This window comes from Orycteropus afer, unplaced genomic scaffold (genome assembly GCF_000298275.1).
Source record: "Orycteropus afer afer isolate SDZICR_OR568_19922 unplaced genomic scaffold, OryAfe1.0 scaffold00252, whole genome shotgun sequence".
In the NCBI taxonomy this organism is placed as follows: domain Eukaryota; kingdom Metazoa; phylum Chordata; class Mammalia; order Tubulidentata; family Orycteropodidae; genus Orycteropus; species Orycteropus afer.
Genome location: NW_006921839.1, coordinates 1,736,753 through 1,755,930, shown reverse-complemented (window position 1 = coordinate 1,755,930; position 19,178 = coordinate 1,736,753). Strand labels below are relative to the sequence as shown.

Below are 19,178 nucleotides of genomic sequence, written 5' to 3'. Positions count from 1 at the left end.
TGGGCAATCCTACTTCTGTGGTGATACTGCCTTGGAAACCCAAGGAGGGGTTGCTATGAGTCGGGGCCGACTCGACGGCAAACAACAACAACAACAACAACAATGGCTAATGATCACAAGCATTTCCTCATGTGCTTGTTGGCTGCCTGAATATCTTCTTTGGTAAATGTCTGTTCATGTCCTCTGCCCATTTTTTAATTGGATTGCTGTCTTTGTTGTTGTTGTTATTGAGGTGTTGACATTTTCTATGAATATTAGAGATTAATCCCTTGTCAGACATATTGTTGCCAATTTTTTTTCAGTCTTTTTACTCTTTTGACAAAATATTTTCATGTACATTAATGTTTAATTTTTAGGTGGTCCCAGTTATCTATTTTGTCTTCTGCTCTTTGTGCATTTTTAGATATGTTTGATAGTGTATTTAGGCCACGTATTAGGGCCCCTAAATTTGCCCCTATTTTTTCTTTGATGTTCTTTATGGTTTGGGCTTTTACATTTAGGTCTTTAATCCATCTTGAGTTAGTTTTTGGTTATAATGTGAGATATAGATCTTGTGTCATTTTTCTGCAAGTGTATTCCAGTTTTGCCAGCATCATTTGTTAAAGACTCTCTCTTCCCCATTTAATGGGCATTGAGCCGTTGTCAGAGATCAGCTGAATTACTCTGGGTTCTCAATTCTGTTCCATTGGTCTATGTGTCTGTCTGTCATTGTGCCAGTATCAGGCTATTTTGACTAGTGTGGCTATATAGTAGGTTTTGAGATCAAGGAATATGAGGCCACCTGCTTTGTTCTCCTTCTTTAGTAGTTCAGTAGTGTTTTGCTTATCTAGGGTCACTTTCCCTTCCATATGAAGTTGGTAATTAGCTTTTCCATCTGTTTAAAGCATGGTGATGGAATGTGGATTAGAATTGCATTATATCTGTAGATTGCTTTGGGTAGTATTGTCATTTTCACAATGTTAGGTCTTTCTATCCATGAGCATTGCTTATTCTCCAGTTTGTGTAGGTCTGTTTCGGTTTCTTGTAGTAGTGTTTTGTAGTTTTCTTTGTATAGGTCTTTTGTGCCTCTGGTTAGATTTATTCCTAAGTACTTCATCTTTAGGGTAGCTGTTGTAAATGTTTTTGTTTTCTTGATTTCCTTTTCAGAGTACTCTGTTAATATAGAGGAATCCAACTTATTTTTGTATGTTGATCTTGTACCCTGCCACTTGTACCCTGCCTTCTATTAGGTCCAGTAGTTTTCTTATTGACTCTCTATGATTTTCTATGTATAGGATCATATCATCTGCAAATAGAGATAGTTTTACTTCTTCTTTGCCAATTTTGATGCCTATTATTTCCCTTTCTTGCCTTGTTGCTCTGGCTGGGACTTCCAATACAATATTGTGTAAGAGTGGTGACAGAAGATATCCTTGACAATGACCAATTTTAAAAATGTTTTTTTAAAATATCACTTAGAATTCATAAACATACGTATATCTGGTATGTTTCAATGAGTCATTGTTTGTCTTTTATGTTATCCTATTTTTGGTCATTGGGAATCTCTTCAATTTTTTCCTGTGTCCACTTGACATAATAATTTGGGGTTTTTTTAGGCTTAAAACAACAAATATTTATTATCTCACAGTTTCCACACATCAGAAATCTAAGAATGACTTAGCTGAGTTTTTCTGGCTAATGCTCTCTAATGAAATTGTAATCAAGTTGTTGGCTTGGGCTGAAGTCTTGTCTAAAGACTGAACTAGGGAAAACTTACCTCTAAGCTTACTCATATTATAATTGGCAGATCTCAGTACTTTGCTGCCTGTTGGCTGGAGGCCTCTCTCAGTTCTTCACCACAGGACTGCCTCACAACATGGCAGCTGGCTTTCCCCAAAGTGAATGATCCAAAAGAGAAAATACCAAAGATGAAAGTTATAGTCTTTTTTTGGGGGGGGTCTACTATTTTTTTTTTATTTTTATTGTGATTTAGGTGAAAGCTTACAGAACAAATTCACTTTCATACAGCAACTCACATATACTTTGTCTCATGACATTGACTACAATTTCCTACAATCCAACAGCTCTCCTCCCAGTTCCTCCTCATAGTTACCTCTTCCCTGAGTCCTTCACTCCATGCACTCCTGCCCCCTGAGCTGTTTCCCTGTGCATTAACAGCTCTTCTTTCTTCCATGATTGATCTCTCCAAGGAGTGCATGTACCTCATGTAAATATTCGCCTCATATGCCCGTGTTTTGTTTGGCTGGAAGCCACAGGAGTGGGTTCAATTACAGACCAAAAGGGCAGCTAGGATCCATAGTGTCAGTGGTTCCATCAGGATCTATCAGACCAGCAAACCTGGACCCTTTTTTTTATTTTATTTTAAGTTTTGCTCCACATTGTTCTCCTACTCTATCCAGCATCTCCTACATAGATCCCCCTCTGAGTGGTTGACAATAGTAGCCAGGCATCATCTAGTTCTTCTGGTCTTATAGTTGTATAGGCTGAGGGTCACATGATGTACCAGTCACTTGGACTAATTGTTTCCATGAATCTTTGGTTTTCTTCATTCTTCTTTGCTCTGGACAAGGAGAGACTATCCATTGCATCTAGATGGCCACTTGCAAGCTTTTAAGATCCCAGTCGCTGCTTGCCAAAGTAGGATGTGGAATAATGTTTTGGGTAGTATGTTATGCCAATTGAGTTTAATGTCCCCCATGACTATGGTCTCAAGCCCACAGGTCCAGCTACTTGCTCCCTATAGGTAGCTGACTGTGGCCAAGAAGTGACTACAACCTTGTCCCTGTCAGCTCTACTATATACCTGGGAATTCTTACAGAACATACCAATACACTTGTAGAAACATTGTCTGCCAACCCTACGCATGGTCTTGGGCACACTCCCCCCCTGCACAGACATGCCTAATATTTCAGCCTGTCCACCTGTCTATCCACCCATATATCCATGTTTGCCTTCACAGACAACACAGTACTGTATGTGCGAAAGGGTTGATCTTTGTTGTCTGTACCTCCCATATACCTTTCTATATCTTCCTCTTCCTCAATGCCACCATGTTGATCACTCACATTTGGTACATTGCCCTTCTCTTCACCCAAATCAATACCTGTCTCTACCTATCTAACAGTGTTCCCTCCACTCCCTTACCACTCCTGGTAACCAACAAAGAAAATTTCCTTCCATATATAAACCTTTCCTTGACTTTTTACAATAATGGACTAATACAATATTTGTCCTTCTGTGATTGACTTATTTCACTCAGCATAATGTCCTCCAAGTTCATCCACGTTATGTGGTGTTTTGCAGATTCTACGTTATTCTTTAATGTTGCAAAGTATTCCATTGTGTGTATTTATCATAGTTTGGTTATCCATTCTTCAGTTGATGGTCACCTAGGTTGTTTCCATCTTTTAGCTATTGTAAATAGTGCTGCGATGGACATGGGTGTGCATATATCTGTTTTTGTTCTGGATCTCCCTTCTTTAGGATATATACCTAGTAATGGAATGGCTGGGTCAAATGATTTCTAATTCCAAGAAAGTTAGTCTTTTTGTTTTCAGTGATATGAATTTCATTAATTGTGGAACTTTTTTGGAAGTCTGATTATTGTAGCTTTTGTTATAGCAAAAAGGATAAAAATGAAGAGTCACGCAGCTCAGATGAGGTCTGGGATGGTTCCTAATGCCGAGCTACCATGTTGAAGAAAAGAATATGCTACCCTCCCGTGTGCATAGGTGTCTATTGCTAACCAAGAAGTCCCTCCTTATTTTTTTATAGCTCCCTTGGTTTTTGGAACAGGAAAATGTCCCAGATCCATACAGTATATATTCTACCTCAGAAATGGAATCAGCCATTTCCCTCAAGGAGTTCTGGTTCCTTTTGGTGGTAAATGATATTTAGAAATCACAATCACAAGCATTTTTGCTATTGGGTTTTCATTATTTTATAAATATTTTAAGTGGATATAGCCAGGAAATGTGTATTTAAAAAAAAGAGTCCATAACGATATTTCTAATAAAAGTGTAAGTTTATAGAGTTTTTAGGTTTTTTTTAATACTTGAATCTCTTCTCTTATGCTTAAAACTCTGTTTCTAACAACACTAACAAATCATTTACTTGATTTACTCTACAATATATTTATATTTACTATATTATAATGTAAGTTCAATTGGATCTGCAGTTTTTAGTAATACCATTTTTATTTTCTTATTAGATTAATATCATGCTGAAATTAACACATTTACCTCCTCTGCCAAGTTATGGTTTTGATCTTTGTAAGTTTCCACTTGATTATACATCACAGAGATTTTATGTGATGGAAGGAATTGTAATTGCAATGACAACTGTAACAAAGTATACACAAGGTGCAAGGTTCCTTTGTTCAGATGAAGCATGCCCTCTTTCACAAGGTAAATATTAAAATGTAAAATCGAAACATTAACAATGTATTGTTTAACCATAAATCATATTTACAGATAGTTATGAGATGTTTACAGAATAGAATAAAATTTGGCACACCCTAGTGCCTTAGAAACCCAAGGATGGGTCGCTATGAGTCGGATCTGACTCCATGGCAGTGAGTTAGTGTTTATATGTTTACTTTGTATAATCTTTAAATGTTTTCTTTTTTGTTCCACTTAACAGATTCTCCAGTCATGCTGAGCTACTTGTTCTTCTCACACATTGCTTCATGAATGTTCTTGATTGAGCTGTTCTTTCCCCATGTAATGTCCTCTTCCTGATCCCTTGCCTTAACTTTAGTCTAGTCCTTCACTTCTGTTTGGATTGGATGCTTCTCTTCTGTCTGTCTCAACACTCTGCAAATGAATAGTCCTGTCAAATGGTTAAGCCCTGGGCTGCTAACTGAAAGGCTGGCAATTTGAGTCCACCCAGAGGCACCTCGGAAGAAAGGCCTGGCAATCTACCTCAGAAAGGTCATGGGCATGAAAACTCTATGGAGGGCAGTTTTACTCTGAGATACATGATTACCATGAGTGAGAATCTACTTGGTGGCAACTGGTTTGGTTTCTTTTTGGTTTTGTCATTGTAATTGCCATATGCTAAAAGTATCTGTTTAAGCATCCATGTTACCAGTGCCCTAGCACAATGCTTGGCAAGAATGAGGCATGCAGTACACGTTAATGGAACTGCGCTGAAGTCACATGCAAAGTTGAGCTAATTATACTTTGAATTAAATTAATTTTAAAGGATTAAAAATGGATGGCTAAATCAAATGTGGCTTACGTCTGTTTTCTTTCAGGATTTCAGTATATAAGAGTGCATGTGCCTGGTGCTACGGAATCTGCGACAGTAAGAAATGACTTCTTGTGTGATCTGTGTGCTTCTTCACTTCAAGAAGATAGAAAATTTAGAGTACTTGGTGGTAAAAAGCACATTAATATTTTGTGATTACAGTTTTTAAAATAGTGTCTGATATCTTAATGTGGAAATTAAATTAAATATATTCTAATAACTAATTATTTTTTGCCTTCAGATAAACAGATTGTTGAAGTAATTAACACAAAGGCACTTCATGCTTTTCAAGGCATTTCTAACAACCAGCCATTTAGATTTCAATCTCTTACAGTTCTCCTGAGAGGTGAGTAAGTTGTGTTTGAACTCAAAGTGCTATAACATATTTAATTGACTTGTTTATACTTATATAGAATGATATCCTAGAACCTGGTTTTTAAGACTCAAAGTGTTTTTATTCTTAAAAAATATATTCAAAATCATATTTAGCTAATGTGTCAATCATTTGTCCATTCATTCACACATTTACTTAAAAAGGTATCAGTACCAATATAAATAAATAGATGCCAGTATCTGCTGTGTCTCAAGCACTTTGATAAATCCTGAGGTCACAGTCATTTTAAGGAAATAATCTCCCATTATTCTATGTGTATGTGTTTTATATAAGTGTTGGGGGTTTTATAAGGAGCCCTGGTTGCACAGTGGTTAAAATGTTTGCCTACTAACTGAAAAGTCAGCAGTTTTAACCTCCTAGCCACTCCATGGGAGAAAGATAGTCTGCTCCTATGAAGATTGCCACTGTCCACTGTCATCAAATTCTGACTTAAAAACTCTATGGGACAGTTATATTCTGTCTTATATGGTTGCTACAAGTTAGAATTGACTCAAAGGCAATGGACTAGGTATGGTGGTTTTGTGTTAGAACATAAGCTTCAGGAGGGAAGGAATTTAATTTTTTTTTTTTTTTTACTGCACAGTAAAAACTCAAAAATATTTGTTAAAAGAATAAACAGTGACCAATGTTAGTTATCAAGATCTGCATGGCTACAGTACTAGACAGGGTCTGACATGCAGGAGGAAATCATTATCAGGACTACTCATTCAGGGAAGAGGGGAGTCTTCATTGAGAAACCAGAACTGTGAAAAAAGAAGATGGGATTTAGCTTCCTTCTTTTGGCTAAAACTGCAGAAATTTAACTGCAGATCTTGCATGTAAATCACATAGAGGAAACTCAAGAGTTAGGAAAGCAAAGATTCAAGTAAGAACTCTATCCTCATGGTTTGCCAAAGTTGAGGCAGACTGGTAAGCTTAGCACTGCTGTTGAGTAGATTTGACTCATAGTGACCCCTCCTTGGATTTCTAAGTAGATTGCCCAATCTCTACAGAATTAGATTGCCCAATCTTCCTTCCTAGGAGTGGCTGGTGGGTTGGAACCACCAGCCTTCTAGTTAGCAGTGAAATGCCTTAGGCACTACACCCCCAGAGCTCCCAGGTAAGCTTAGATAATAAGAAATAAATTTTATATATAGCAAGTACTGAATGACATGGCATTGACTGTCACAAAGAATGTTCCAAGATCTATCACGAAATACAATGCTGTCAGTGAAAGGATAATATCCATACACCTACAAGGAAGACCACTTAATACTACTGTTATTCAAACCAAAAACAAAGACAAGGAAATTGAAGATTTTTACCAACCTCTGTAGTCTGAAATTGATCAAACATACAATCAAAATGTATTCATTTATTCCTGGTGATTGGAATGCATAAGTTGGAAACAAATAAGAATCACTGACTGTTGGAAAATATGGCCTTGATGATATGAATGATGCCAGAGATCACATGATAGAATTTTGCAAGACCAATGACTTATTCATTGCAAATACCTTTTTTTGACAACATAAATGGTGGCAATACATGTGGACCTCACCAGATGGAATACACAGGAATCAGATCAACTACATATGTAGAAAGATGTGATGGAGAAGCTCAATATCTTCAGCCAGAACAAGGCCAAGAGCTGACTGAGGAACAGACCATCAATTGTTCATATGCAAGTTCAGGTTGAAGCTGAAGATGATTAAAACAAGTCCACAAGAGCCAAAATATGACCTTGATCATTTCCAACCTGAATTTAGAGACCATCTGAAGAATAGATTTATGCATTAAACACCAATGACCAAAAACCAGATAAATTGTGGGATGACATCAAGAGCATGATCCATGAAGAAAGCAAAATGTCATTAAAAAGACAGAAAAGGAAGAAAAGACAAACATGGATGCCAGGAGAAACTCTGAAACTTGCTCTTAAACAGAGAGTAGCTAAAGCAAATGGAAGAAATGACAAGATAAAAAAGCTGAACAGAAGATTTCAAAGGGCGGCTCAAGAAGACAAAGTGAAGTATTATAATGAAATGTGCAAAAGATTTGGAGTTAGAAAACCAAAAGGGAATAAAATGTTGGGCATTTTTCAAGCTAAAAGAACTGAAGAAAAATTTTAAACCTCTAGTTGCAATATTGATGTATTCTATGAGTAAAATATTGAATGATGAAGGAAACATCAAAAAAAGATGGAATCACTGTACAAAAAAGAATTGGTCGATGTTCAACTATTTCAGCAGGTGGTATATAATCAACTGTACTGGTACTGAAGGAAGAAGTCAAAGCTACACTGAAGGAATTGGTAAAAAACAAGCCTCCAGGAACTGAAGGAATACCCATTGAGATATTTCAACAAACCAATGCTGCACTGCAGGCACTTACTTCTCTATGCCAGGAAATTTGGAAGACAGCTATTTGGCCAACTGACTGGAAGAGATCCATATTTGTACCCATTCCAAAGAAAGGTGATTCCACAGAATGTGGAAATTATTGAACAATATCATTAATATCATACGCAAGTAAAATTTTGCTGAAGATAATTAAAAAATGGTTGTAGCAATATATCAACTGGGAGCTTCCAGAAATGCAAGTTGGATTCAGAAAAGGATGTGATGTGGAATGAGGGATATCATTGCTGATGTCAGATGGATCTTGGCTGAAAGGAAGGCATATCAGAAAGATGCTTACCTGTGTTTTATTGACTATGCAAAGGCATTCAGCTTTGTGGATCATAACAAATTATGGATAATATTGAGAAGAATGGGAATTCCAGAACACTTCATTGTACTTATGAGAAACCTGTACATAGACCAGGAGGCTGTCATTCTAACAGAACAAGGGAATATTGCATGGTTTGAAATCAAGAAGGGAGTGTGTCAGAGTTGCATCCTTTCACCATATTTATTCAATCTGTGTGCTGAGCAAATTATCTGAGAAGTTGGACTATATGAAGAAGAACAGAGCATCAGGATTGAAGGAAGATTTATTAACAATCTGCGATATGCAGATGACACAACCTTGCTTGCTGAAACTGAAGATGACTTGAAGCACTTACTCATGAAGATTAAAGACTACAGCCTTCAGCATGGATTACACCTCAACCTAAAGAAAACTAGACATCCTCACAACTGGACCAATAAGCAGCATCACGATAAATGCAGAAAAGATTGAAATTGTCAAAGATTTCATATTCCTTGGTTCCACAATCAACACTAATGGAAGCAGCAGTCAAGAAATCAGACAATGTATTGCACTGGGCAAATCCTCTGCAAAAGACATCTTTAAAGTGCTGAAGAGCAAATATGCTTCTTTGAAGACTAAGGTGTGCCTAAACCAAGCCATAGTATTTTCAATAGCTTCATATGCATCTGAATGCTAGATAATGAATAAGGAAGACCGAAGAAGTGTTGATGTTTTTGAGTTGTGGTATTGGTGAAGAATACTGAAAGTACCATGAACTGCCAGAAGAATGAACAAATCTGTCTTAGAGGAAGTACAGCCAGAATGATCCTTGGAAGCACAAATGGCCAGATTTCATCTCACCTACTTTGGTCCTGTTGTCAGAAGGGACCATTCCCTGGAGAACGATAGCATATTTAGTAAAGTGGAGGGTCAGCAAAAAAAAGAGAGTAAGACCCTCAACACGATGGGTAGCTGCTCAGGTATAGCAAGGGATTGTGAGGATGGTATATCACCACCAGGCAGTGGTGTTGTCCATAGGGTCGCTATGAGTCAGTCAGCTCGATGGCACCTAACAACAATAACAAATGTACTTATGTATGTATTAATTCATTTACTCGTAGCAACCCTGTATGGTAGGCTCTATTGTTATCTCATCTTACAGGAAGGAAACTGAGGCACAGAGAGTTAAGTAACTCACCCATAGTCACATAGCTGGTAGGTAAAAAGTCAGGATTTAAACCCAGGTAATCTAGCCACAAATTCTGTGTTTTTAACTACTTCCTTTATGATATAACGTATTTAAACCATATATTGCAATATAAAGATATGAGTGGCTATTCAAATTATATTTTAGTAGAAGGCCCTTTCTTCAAGTAAACCTTTGCATAGAAACCAAAGAAGTAGAAAAAATTAAATTAATAAAACAGGCCCTTTTTGAGTCAACATGGGAAGAGATACCCAGACTTCCCAGCCTTTCTCTTGACCTTTCCTTCACCTCAGGACACATCCACTAAACTGTAAGATTCCATGAAACAGGTGCAAAATATTCATTTATAGAGTTGATAGTCTGTTTTTATTTTCTCTAGTATTTCATTGTGTATCCTTTAGTTGGGCTTTTTGTTTGGTTGGTTTCATTTTTGCTTTCCTAACTGTTGAGCCTACATCTTCCCTTTTAAGTTCACATAGTACACCAATATGCTCTCTCAGGACAAAAGTGGAAAAAAAAAAAAAAAAGGGACAAAACAAGAAAAAGAGGAGGAAAAAAAAGAAAGAAATAGAGACACTCTTTGATCTTCTTCACAGAGGAAAGTTAATCCTTGCTCCTCTTTGTAAATCTTTCTTTCACAACTTTGTAATCACTCAATTTCTAACTGTTGGAGGATTAGTATTTTTAGTGTTTGATTTTTTTTTTCAATAAATTTTGAACTTGTGCAAAACGTTTGTCCCAGTCCAGATATGTAAGAGAGGGACAGAGGATAGTGTAAGACCTTGACTTTGGAGAAGGCAGATCTAGATGTGAGTTTAGATTCTACAACCTACTAATTATTAGCCTTTTATAAGTCATTTAACCTCTCAGTGCCTCAGTTTCTTCATATATAAATTGGAGATAATGTTATCCATTATGCAGTTTACAGTTAGACTATCTTGCTTGCCTTGTAGACAATAAAAAAAAACCTCACTGCTGTCAAGTTGTATCCGACTCATAGCGACCCCTCCTTGAGTTTCTGAAGTGGTATCACTATGGAAGTAGATTGCCCAATCTTCCTTCCAAGAAGTGGCTGGTGTGTTTGAACCACCAGCCTTCTGGTTAGCAGTCAAATGCTTTAAACACTATACCACCAGAGCTCCCTGTAGACAATAAGTGGTACTTTTAAAAATTATTTTCTTCCCAAATGGAATTATTAACAGCAAAGTTGTTTTAATTGACATTCCTTGCCCTTTGATGCAAAGATATTTCATATTATACACAATGAGGTTTTTTTTTTTTCCTTTTGACTGTATTATAAGAGAGTATGTAGTTGCTATATTACCTGCTTATGGAAGTTAATTCATCATTGCACATAAGTATCAAAATTTATCAGCAATAAAATTGTCTCAATATATGTTACTGTGACACTCTGGTGACGTAGTGTCTAAGACATTTGACTGCTAACCAGAAGGCTGGCGGTTCAAACCTACCAGCCACTCCTCAGAAGAAAGATTGGGCGATCTACTTCTGTAGTAATACTGCCTCGGAAACCCAAGGAAGGGTCACTGTGAGTCTAATCCAACTCAATGGCAGTGAGTTTGGTTTTTGGTTTGGTGACATTCTATATGGATATTATAACAAACAAAATTAAATAGTTTACTATTAACTCAGCTACTGAATTGTTACTGGCTCTGGATCTCTGAACCATATGATCATGTACAAGCTTCATTTAGTGAATAGATACTTTCTTCTGTGTTTAATAATTTTAGATGAATCAGTGAATACAATGAATGTAGGAAATGAGTATAAAATTATTGGAATTCCAACCTGTGTCAAAACCTCACAAACTGCTGTCTGTATAGAGGCAAATAGCATCATTTTTTGCAATCCAAAAGGTAAGGAAAATGCTGGTGTCCTAAATTTTTCAGTCTACATGTTCAGCAAATAATTATTGGCTGCCTATGTGCTGGCTGCCTATGTGCTCAACAGGAGCTCTGGTAGCGTAGTGCCTAAGGCACTTGACTGCTAACCAGAAGGCTAGCAGTTCAAACCCACCAGCCACTCCTCAGAAGGAAGGTTGGGCAATCTACTTCATAGTGATACCGCCTCAGAAACCCAAGGAGGAGTCTCTATGAGTCAGGTCTGACTCAACGGCATATAACAACAACAACAACATGTTCTCAACATTCTTCTAAGCACTAGAGGTGCAGTTATGAACAGGCAAGTTAAGGTTCTTGCTCTTGTGGGACTTAAATTCTGTGATAGGCAGTTATGAAACGTAAATTAATCAATAAGACAATTTTAGATAATGATAAATGCCATGAAGAAAATAAAACAGGATAATTTTGAAGAAACTTCCTAGCAGGCATGATCACCTTCTTTGAATTAATCTTTAATTTGATTCTTTATAATTAGAAATGAGACATATTTCAGGATGCCAAGAGTTAAAGATTAGTCAAAGGGTTTTTCTACACTACCAACCTTTATTCTCTAACTAAGACAATGAATGCTAAGTAACTGTTGGAGTCTGAGAGAGAAAACTCAGTAAAATAGCATCCTTTTCCCATCTGAATTCTCAACCATTCAAGAAATAAGACAAAAGAATAAGGTAGATGAAAGCCAAAATATCATCTTTATTAATGATAATATCCTTTAACAGCATGATTAGGCATTAAGTGAACAAATTAAGTGGAGAACAGACATGCTCTTTTAACTTGGCTCAGAGTGTCTAAATGTAGGATGGCCAATTAAATCTTAAACACAGTTGGATTTTTTGGAATCAACAGATAATCATTTGCAGTAATAGAGGTCCAAATTGAATTTAATTAAAAGTGGAGTCTAGCTACCAAAACCAAAAACCCCTTGCCATTGAGTTGATTCTGACTCATAGCACCCTTTTAGGACAGCAGTCTCTCCCATGGATCAGCTAGTAGGTTTAAACTGCTGATCTTGAGGTTGGCAGCTGAGTGCTTAACTACTGCATCACTGTTGTTGTTGTTGTGTGCCGTGGAGTCGGACCTGACTCATAGCGACCCCTCCTTGAGTTTCCGAGGCAGTATCACTATGGAAGTAGATTGCCCCATCTTCCTTCCGAGGAGTGGCTGGTGGGTTTGAACCGCCAGCCTTCTGGTTAGCAGTCAAGTGCCTTAGCCACTATGCTACCAGAGCTCTCACTGCATCACTAGAGCTCCTAAATTCTAGATACCTCTGCTTATCTTGAAGAGAAAAACCTCTTAAAAGAACAAAAATGTTGAAGAAAGAAACCACTGGTGGACAATAGACAGTGCCTATCAGGGCTCCTTGCTTTAGTGACTTCTTTAATGTTTTCTGCTGTGAAATCTTTCAAGAAGTGTTGATTTGATAGCAGAACATGACACACAGACACGTATAGTTATTTGCACCCACATAGAAGCATCTCAGAAGATGTCTCAGAAGACAGGCCTGGAGAGCTGCTTCCAAAAAAGTCACAGCCTATGGAGCACACATGGATTTGCCATGGGTCAGCATCAACTCAATAGCAATTAACAACGATATATATATCTTTCTTCCAAGACACCTCTGGGTGGACACAAACCACCCATATATATATATATTGTTTGATACTGTACAATATGGGAAAAGGTGCTTTCTTATGCTAGACCCCAGAATTAGACAGGTTTAAAGGTCCCTAGATAGTATTGGGCTGCTAAACAAAAGGTCGGTAATTCTAATCCACTAGCCACCTGAGGGAGAAAGAGTCAGTCTGCTTCTGTAAAGATTTATAGCTTTGTAAACCCTACGGAGCAGTTCTACTTTGTCCTAGAGGGTCTCTGTGAGTTGGAATTGACTCAAATTGCAGTGGGCTGGGTTTGGGTTTTGGTAGATAGTACAAACAATTTGTACTCAACTACTAACTTAAAGGTTGGTGGTTCATAGGAGAAAAAGACTGTCAATCCACTTTTGTTAAGATTGCAACCAATAAAACCCTATGGAGCAATTCCCCTGTGTAATACATGGGGTTCTCATGAGTTAGAATTGACTCAATGGCAACTAACAACAACAATAACAACCACTTAATGTAGCAAATGGTAGCATAGTGGCTAAAGCACTTGACTGCTAACCAGAAGGCTGGCGGTTCAAACCCACCAGCCACTCCTCGGAAGGAAGGTTGGGCAATCCTACTTCCGTAGTGATACTGCCTCGGAAACCCAAGGAGGGGTCGCTATGAGTCGGGGCCGACTCGACGGCGCATAACAACAACAACAACAACAATGTAGCAAAAGCTGAACTAAAGTAGGCCTCCCATGTGCGCCTGGATGAACAGAAGAAATCATTGCTTTTGAAGACAGACCCACTACCAAGAAGAAACAGAAAAGACTGGGCTGTGCATGCACAGTTTTCCCTCCCAGACTGACCAATAGGATAAATCACTCATTCCTTTCAGGCACTGGTGAGAGGATGGAGATGATCTAGAATGTTACGGTACGTATTTTCAAAACCCACCACCACCACCACCACCAGGGAAGTCAACTCCAACTCATGGTGATCCCATGTGTATCAGAGAAGAAAAGCTCCATAGGCTTTTCAACAGCTGATTTTTCAGAATCACCAGGCCTTTCTTCCAAGATGGCTCTGGGTGGACACAAACCTCCAACCTTTTGGTTAGCAGCTGAAAGAGTTAACTGTTCGCACCATCCAGGGACTCCACTTTAAAAATGTTTTGCTGAGTGCTGTTGAGTGAATTTTCAACTCATAGTGACCTCTTGTGATAGAGGACAGCTGTCTCACAGGGTTTTCTAGGCTGTAGTCTTTACAGGTGCAGATCAACAGATCATTTTCCCATGGATCTGCTGGGTGAGTTTGAACCACCAGCCCTTTTGTTTGCAGCTGAGCACTTAACCATTGTGCTATCAGGGCTCCTTGCTTTCAAAATGTTGTTGTTGTGTGCCATTGTATTGATTTTGACTCATAGCAATCTTATAAAGCAGAGTAGAACTGCCTCATAGGGTTTCCTAGATTCTTTATGAGAGAAGGTCTTTTCACCAGAGGAGCCACTGGTGGGTTTGAACCACTGACCTTTCTGTTAGCAGCTAAGTGCTTAACCACTGTGCCACTGGGGCTCCTTACTTTCAAAATCTTCTCTTGGAATAGCAAATATTTACCGTTTTGCTTTTTAGCACTCACTAAAAGTGATATTACTCAAACACAGACCTATAGGAGCAAACAGCAATATGAGAGCTGTATTATCTGGTTTTGCTTTGTTGTTGTTAGCTGCCATGAAGTTGGCCCCAACTCTTGGTGACTCCATGCACCACGGAATAAAATGCTGTCTAGAATGATCCCCATGATCAGCTAGTGATTGGACTGCCTTAGTGTGGAATCTCTGCTGAAACCTGTTCAGCACCATGGCGACACTCATTCCTCCACTGACAAAGGGGTAGTGGCTGTACATGAGGTGAATTGGCTGGGAATCCAATGGGATCTCCCACATGAAAGGCAAGAATTCTACTAGAACCATCACTGGCTCCTGCCTTTGCTTACATGTTTTAGACGGAGAAGAATTAAGATATGTTTGCAACCACACAGAGCCTATCTATGTGGACACACTGGGTGACTGCTTCCTTTGATTACATTTCCTGGCATAGAAATGATAGGACAGAGTGACTTCCAGTCATAACTTAATATCATTATAAGAATTAAAATATGGCATCATTAAAGGAACTATAACTTGATCATATATGAGATAAGTGGAATAAAGAATATCTTACTGTTTTAAAATCCTTTCTAATATTTGTGTTATTATTCATTTTCAGTTCCTTCAGGAATTAGTGACAACTTCAGATGTCTTCTCTCCTTAACTTCTACCTCATGCTGGAAGTTTACAGCAATACTTGCCAATATCTTTGCATCACAAATTGTTCCTCCTGGAACTTATAATTTACTCAAGCTCTGCTTGTTGATGAGTCTAGTACAGACAAGTGATCGTAACAAGGAACTGGAAGATTGCCTAGATATTTTAATTATAACAAATGATACTCTACTTGTAGACAGGTAAAAATGAGACATAAATCTTTAAAATTATAAATGGTTTTTATAAAGATTTATATAATTCTTTTCCATGAGCATTATTGTAAGATGAATATTTAGAATATGTCTGAGAAGTATGATTATTAAAATCAATTTTTATCAATGAAGTCAACACTTATCAAACATGAATTGAGCAATAAGATATTTGTTTTCAATATTTTAAGTCTAATCATTCATCATTTTAGTCTATTTCCCTTCTCAGACCTTTACATTTATCTTTCCTAGGCTTTTATCCCCCATTCTCTAGCTCAATGTTCTGCTTTTGTACCCAGATTTTTAAATAATCTACTTTCTAATTGTCTGGTGGCGTTGTGCCTAAGGCATCTGACTGCTAACCAGAGGTTGGTGGTTCAAACCCACCAGCCACTCTGAGGAGGGAAGACTGGGCAATCTACCTCCGTAAAGATTTAATTGCCTCGGAAACCCAAAGGGGGTGACTATGAGTCTGAATCAACTCAGTGGCAGTGAGTTTTTTTTTTTTTTTTTGATTGTCAACAAGTCATTTTCTTATTAATGTGAAAGATTCCATTCAAATATTGATTCACCTGTATCCAAATAACCCTCTATCAAAAATTTCAAAATTACTATTTCAAAGGAATATCACTCTAAGCTTGGAATGAGGCTCTACTCAGCATGTTGGGGTTCCCCACTAGCAAATATCTATTCAAAAAAGCTACATAAGTGTGCACAAATCTAGGAATTTAGTTGCCAACTCCAATTCATGGCAATCCTCTGTGTGTCAGAGTAGAACTGTGTTCCATAGGGTTTAAAAGAAAAAAAAAAGCTTTTTATTGTGATTTAGATGGAAATTTACAGGGAAAATTAGTTTTCAATTCAGCAATTCATACACATTTTGTTTTGTGACATTGATTGCAATCCCCACAACATAGCAGCTCTCTTTCCACTGTTTCCCTGTGCTTACCTTTTCTATTCCTCCTTCTTGCCTGTCTCTTCCTGCCTGCTGAACTTTATCCCTGGGCCAGTGCCGCCCTTTTGATCTTGTATGGTTGACTGTTCTAAGGAGTATGCCTCACTGGTATCATTGTTCATCTTGTAGGCCTGTCTATTGTTTGACTGAAAGTTGAACTGCAGGGGTGAGTTTAGTTCCCAGCTTGAAGGATGACTAAGGCCCATAATCTTGGAGGTTTCACCAGTCTCTATCAGACTAGTAAATCTGGTCTCTTTTATGATTTTGAGTTTCGTTCCACATTTTTCTCCCACTCTATCTGGGACTTCCTATTGTGATCCCTTTCAGAGCAGTCAGCAGCGGTAGCCAGGCACCATCTAGTTCTTCTGATCACAGGGTATAGGGGCTGGGGTTCATGGGGTCCATTAGTCCTTTAGATTAATTGTTTCTTTGTGTCTTTGATTTTTGTCACTCTTATTTGCTCTGGACAGGAAGAGACCTTAGATTGCCACTCACAAGCTTTTAAGACCCCAGTGGTTATTCACCAAAGTAGGTTTTAGAACATTTTCTACGTGGACTGTGTTGTGCCAGTTGATCTTAATGTTCCCCGAAACTATAGTCCTGAGCCCTCATGCACAGCAACTCATTCCCTCAAAGTGTTTGGTTATGGCTAAGAAGTTTTCATAACTCTGACCACCCCCCTCATTCTCTACTATATTCATGGATATATTTGCAGCATATGTAAATACATATGTAGAAATATCCTGTAAAAAACTATAGCTATTCATGACTGTAATACATTGTCCAATGTGTTGTTGCCAATTTTTTCCCAGTTTGTAGAGTTTCTTTTTATTCCTTTGGTGAAGTCTTTTAATGCACATACATGTTTAATTTTTGGGAGGTCACAGTCATCCAGTTTGTCTTCAAATCATAGAGTTTTCAATGGCTGATTTTGCGGAAGTGGATTGCCAGATCTTTATCCCAAAGCACCTCTAGGTTGACTTGAATTTATAATCTTTGGGTTCCAGCTGAACGTGTTAACACTTTGCACCACGTTAGGACTCCCAACTAAGAATAAGTTCCAAATATTAATATCTTGTATGCAATTCTAAAACTAAAATAAAATTATAGAATGGATTTTAAATTAAAAAATTCAAATGAACATTAACTTATTTGGGCAGATGATGTTTTGCTAAAACTAAATTGTCACTCACGATGTAATATGGTGCTAACTGCTACATAGTGTATGAATTTATTCTTCCACTAAGGCAGCATCAGAGGATTTGTTTCCTCACAGCCCCAATACCAAGCTTTTAAATCTTGCCATCTGATGGATAGAATCTGGGACTTTATTTATTTTTTGCAGATCTAAACTTAATATTCTATTTTATATATTTATTTATATTTTTGCAGTGTTCCCTCCCCACCCCTCCCCTCTCACTCCTGATAATCAACAAAGAACGTTTCCTTCCATATGTAAATATTTCCTTGACTTTTTACAATAAGGAACTAATACAGTATTTGTCCTTCCATGATTGACTTATTTCACTCAGCATAATGTCCTCCAAGTTCATCCACATTATATGGTGTTTTGCTGATTCTACATTTATTCTTTAGTGTTGTATCATATTTCATTATGTATATGTATTTTCCTTTCCATTCTTCTGTCGATGGGTACCTAGGTTGTTTCCATCTTTTGGCTTTTGTAAACAGTGCTGTGACGAACATGGTGTGCATATATCTTTTCTTGTCCTGGCTCTCACTTCTTTAAGATATATACCTAATAATGGGATTACTGGATCAAATGTTATTTCTAATTCCAACTTTTTAAGGACTCACCATGCTGCTTTCCACAGTGGTTGTATCATTTGACAGTCCTACCAGCAGTGTATGAGAGTCTCAATCTCTCCACATCCTCACCAGTATTCATTATTTTCTATCTTGTTAAACTTTGTTATTAGTGCTGGGGCAAGAAGGTATCTCACTGTTGTTTTGATTTGCATCTCTCTATAGTGCCTAAGGCATTTGACTGCTAACCAGAAGGCTTATGGTTCAAACCCACCAGCCACTCCTTGGAAGGAAGGCAGTCTACTTCCAAAGTGATACTGCCTCAGAAACCCAAGGAAGGGTCACTATGAATTGGATCTGACTCTATGGCAATGAGTGGGTTAATGGCTAATGATCGTGAACATTTCTTCATGTGTTTGTGGGCTGCCTGAATATCTTCTTTGGTGAAGTGTTTATTCATGTCTTCTGCCCATTTTTTAATTGAATTGTTTGTCTTTTTGTTGTTGAAACGTTGAAAGTTCCTATAAATTTTAGAGATAAGTCCCTTGTCAGATATATCATTGCCAAATATTTTTCCCTATAAGTGGGTTCTCTTTTTACTCTTTTGGAGAAGTTCTTGAAGCATATGAAAATTTCATTTTTAAAAGTTCTCATTCATCTAGTTTATCTTCTGCTGTTTGTGCAGTTTGTGTTATGTTTGACTGTCTATTTATGCCATAAATTAGGGCCCCTAGCATAGTGGCTAAGACACTTGCCTGCTAACCAAACGGCTGGCGGTTCAAACCCACCAGCCACTCCTCGGAAGGAAGGTTGGGCAATCTTACTTCCGTAGTGATACTGCCTCGGAAACCCAAGGAGGGGTCGCTATGAGTCGGGGCCGACTCGACGGCACATAACAACAACAACAACAA

At 37.9% G+C, this 19,178-nt stretch overlaps 1 protein-coding gene across 1 annotated transcript in view; it reads left to right on the top strand.

Annotated features, from left to right (window-relative positions):
• Positions 1 to 19,178, top strand: part of MCMDC2 (minichromosome maintenance domain containing 2) — a 72,004-nt gene that overhangs the window by 13,995 nt on the left and 38,831 nt on the right. Inside the window, exons 4-8 of the mRNA XM_007949717.2 lie at positions 4,211 to 4,406; positions 5,258 to 5,380; positions 5,492 to 5,596; positions 11,276 to 11,401; positions 15,299 to 15,536. Coding sequence (XP_007947908.1) covers positions 4,211 to 4,406; positions 5,258 to 5,380; positions 5,492 to 5,596; positions 11,276 to 11,401; positions 15,299 to 15,536 — 788 coding nt within the window. The remainder of the gene's footprint in view (positions 1 to 4,210; positions 4,407 to 5,257; positions 5,381 to 5,491; positions 5,597 to 11,275; positions 11,402 to 15,298; positions 15,537 to 19,178) is intronic.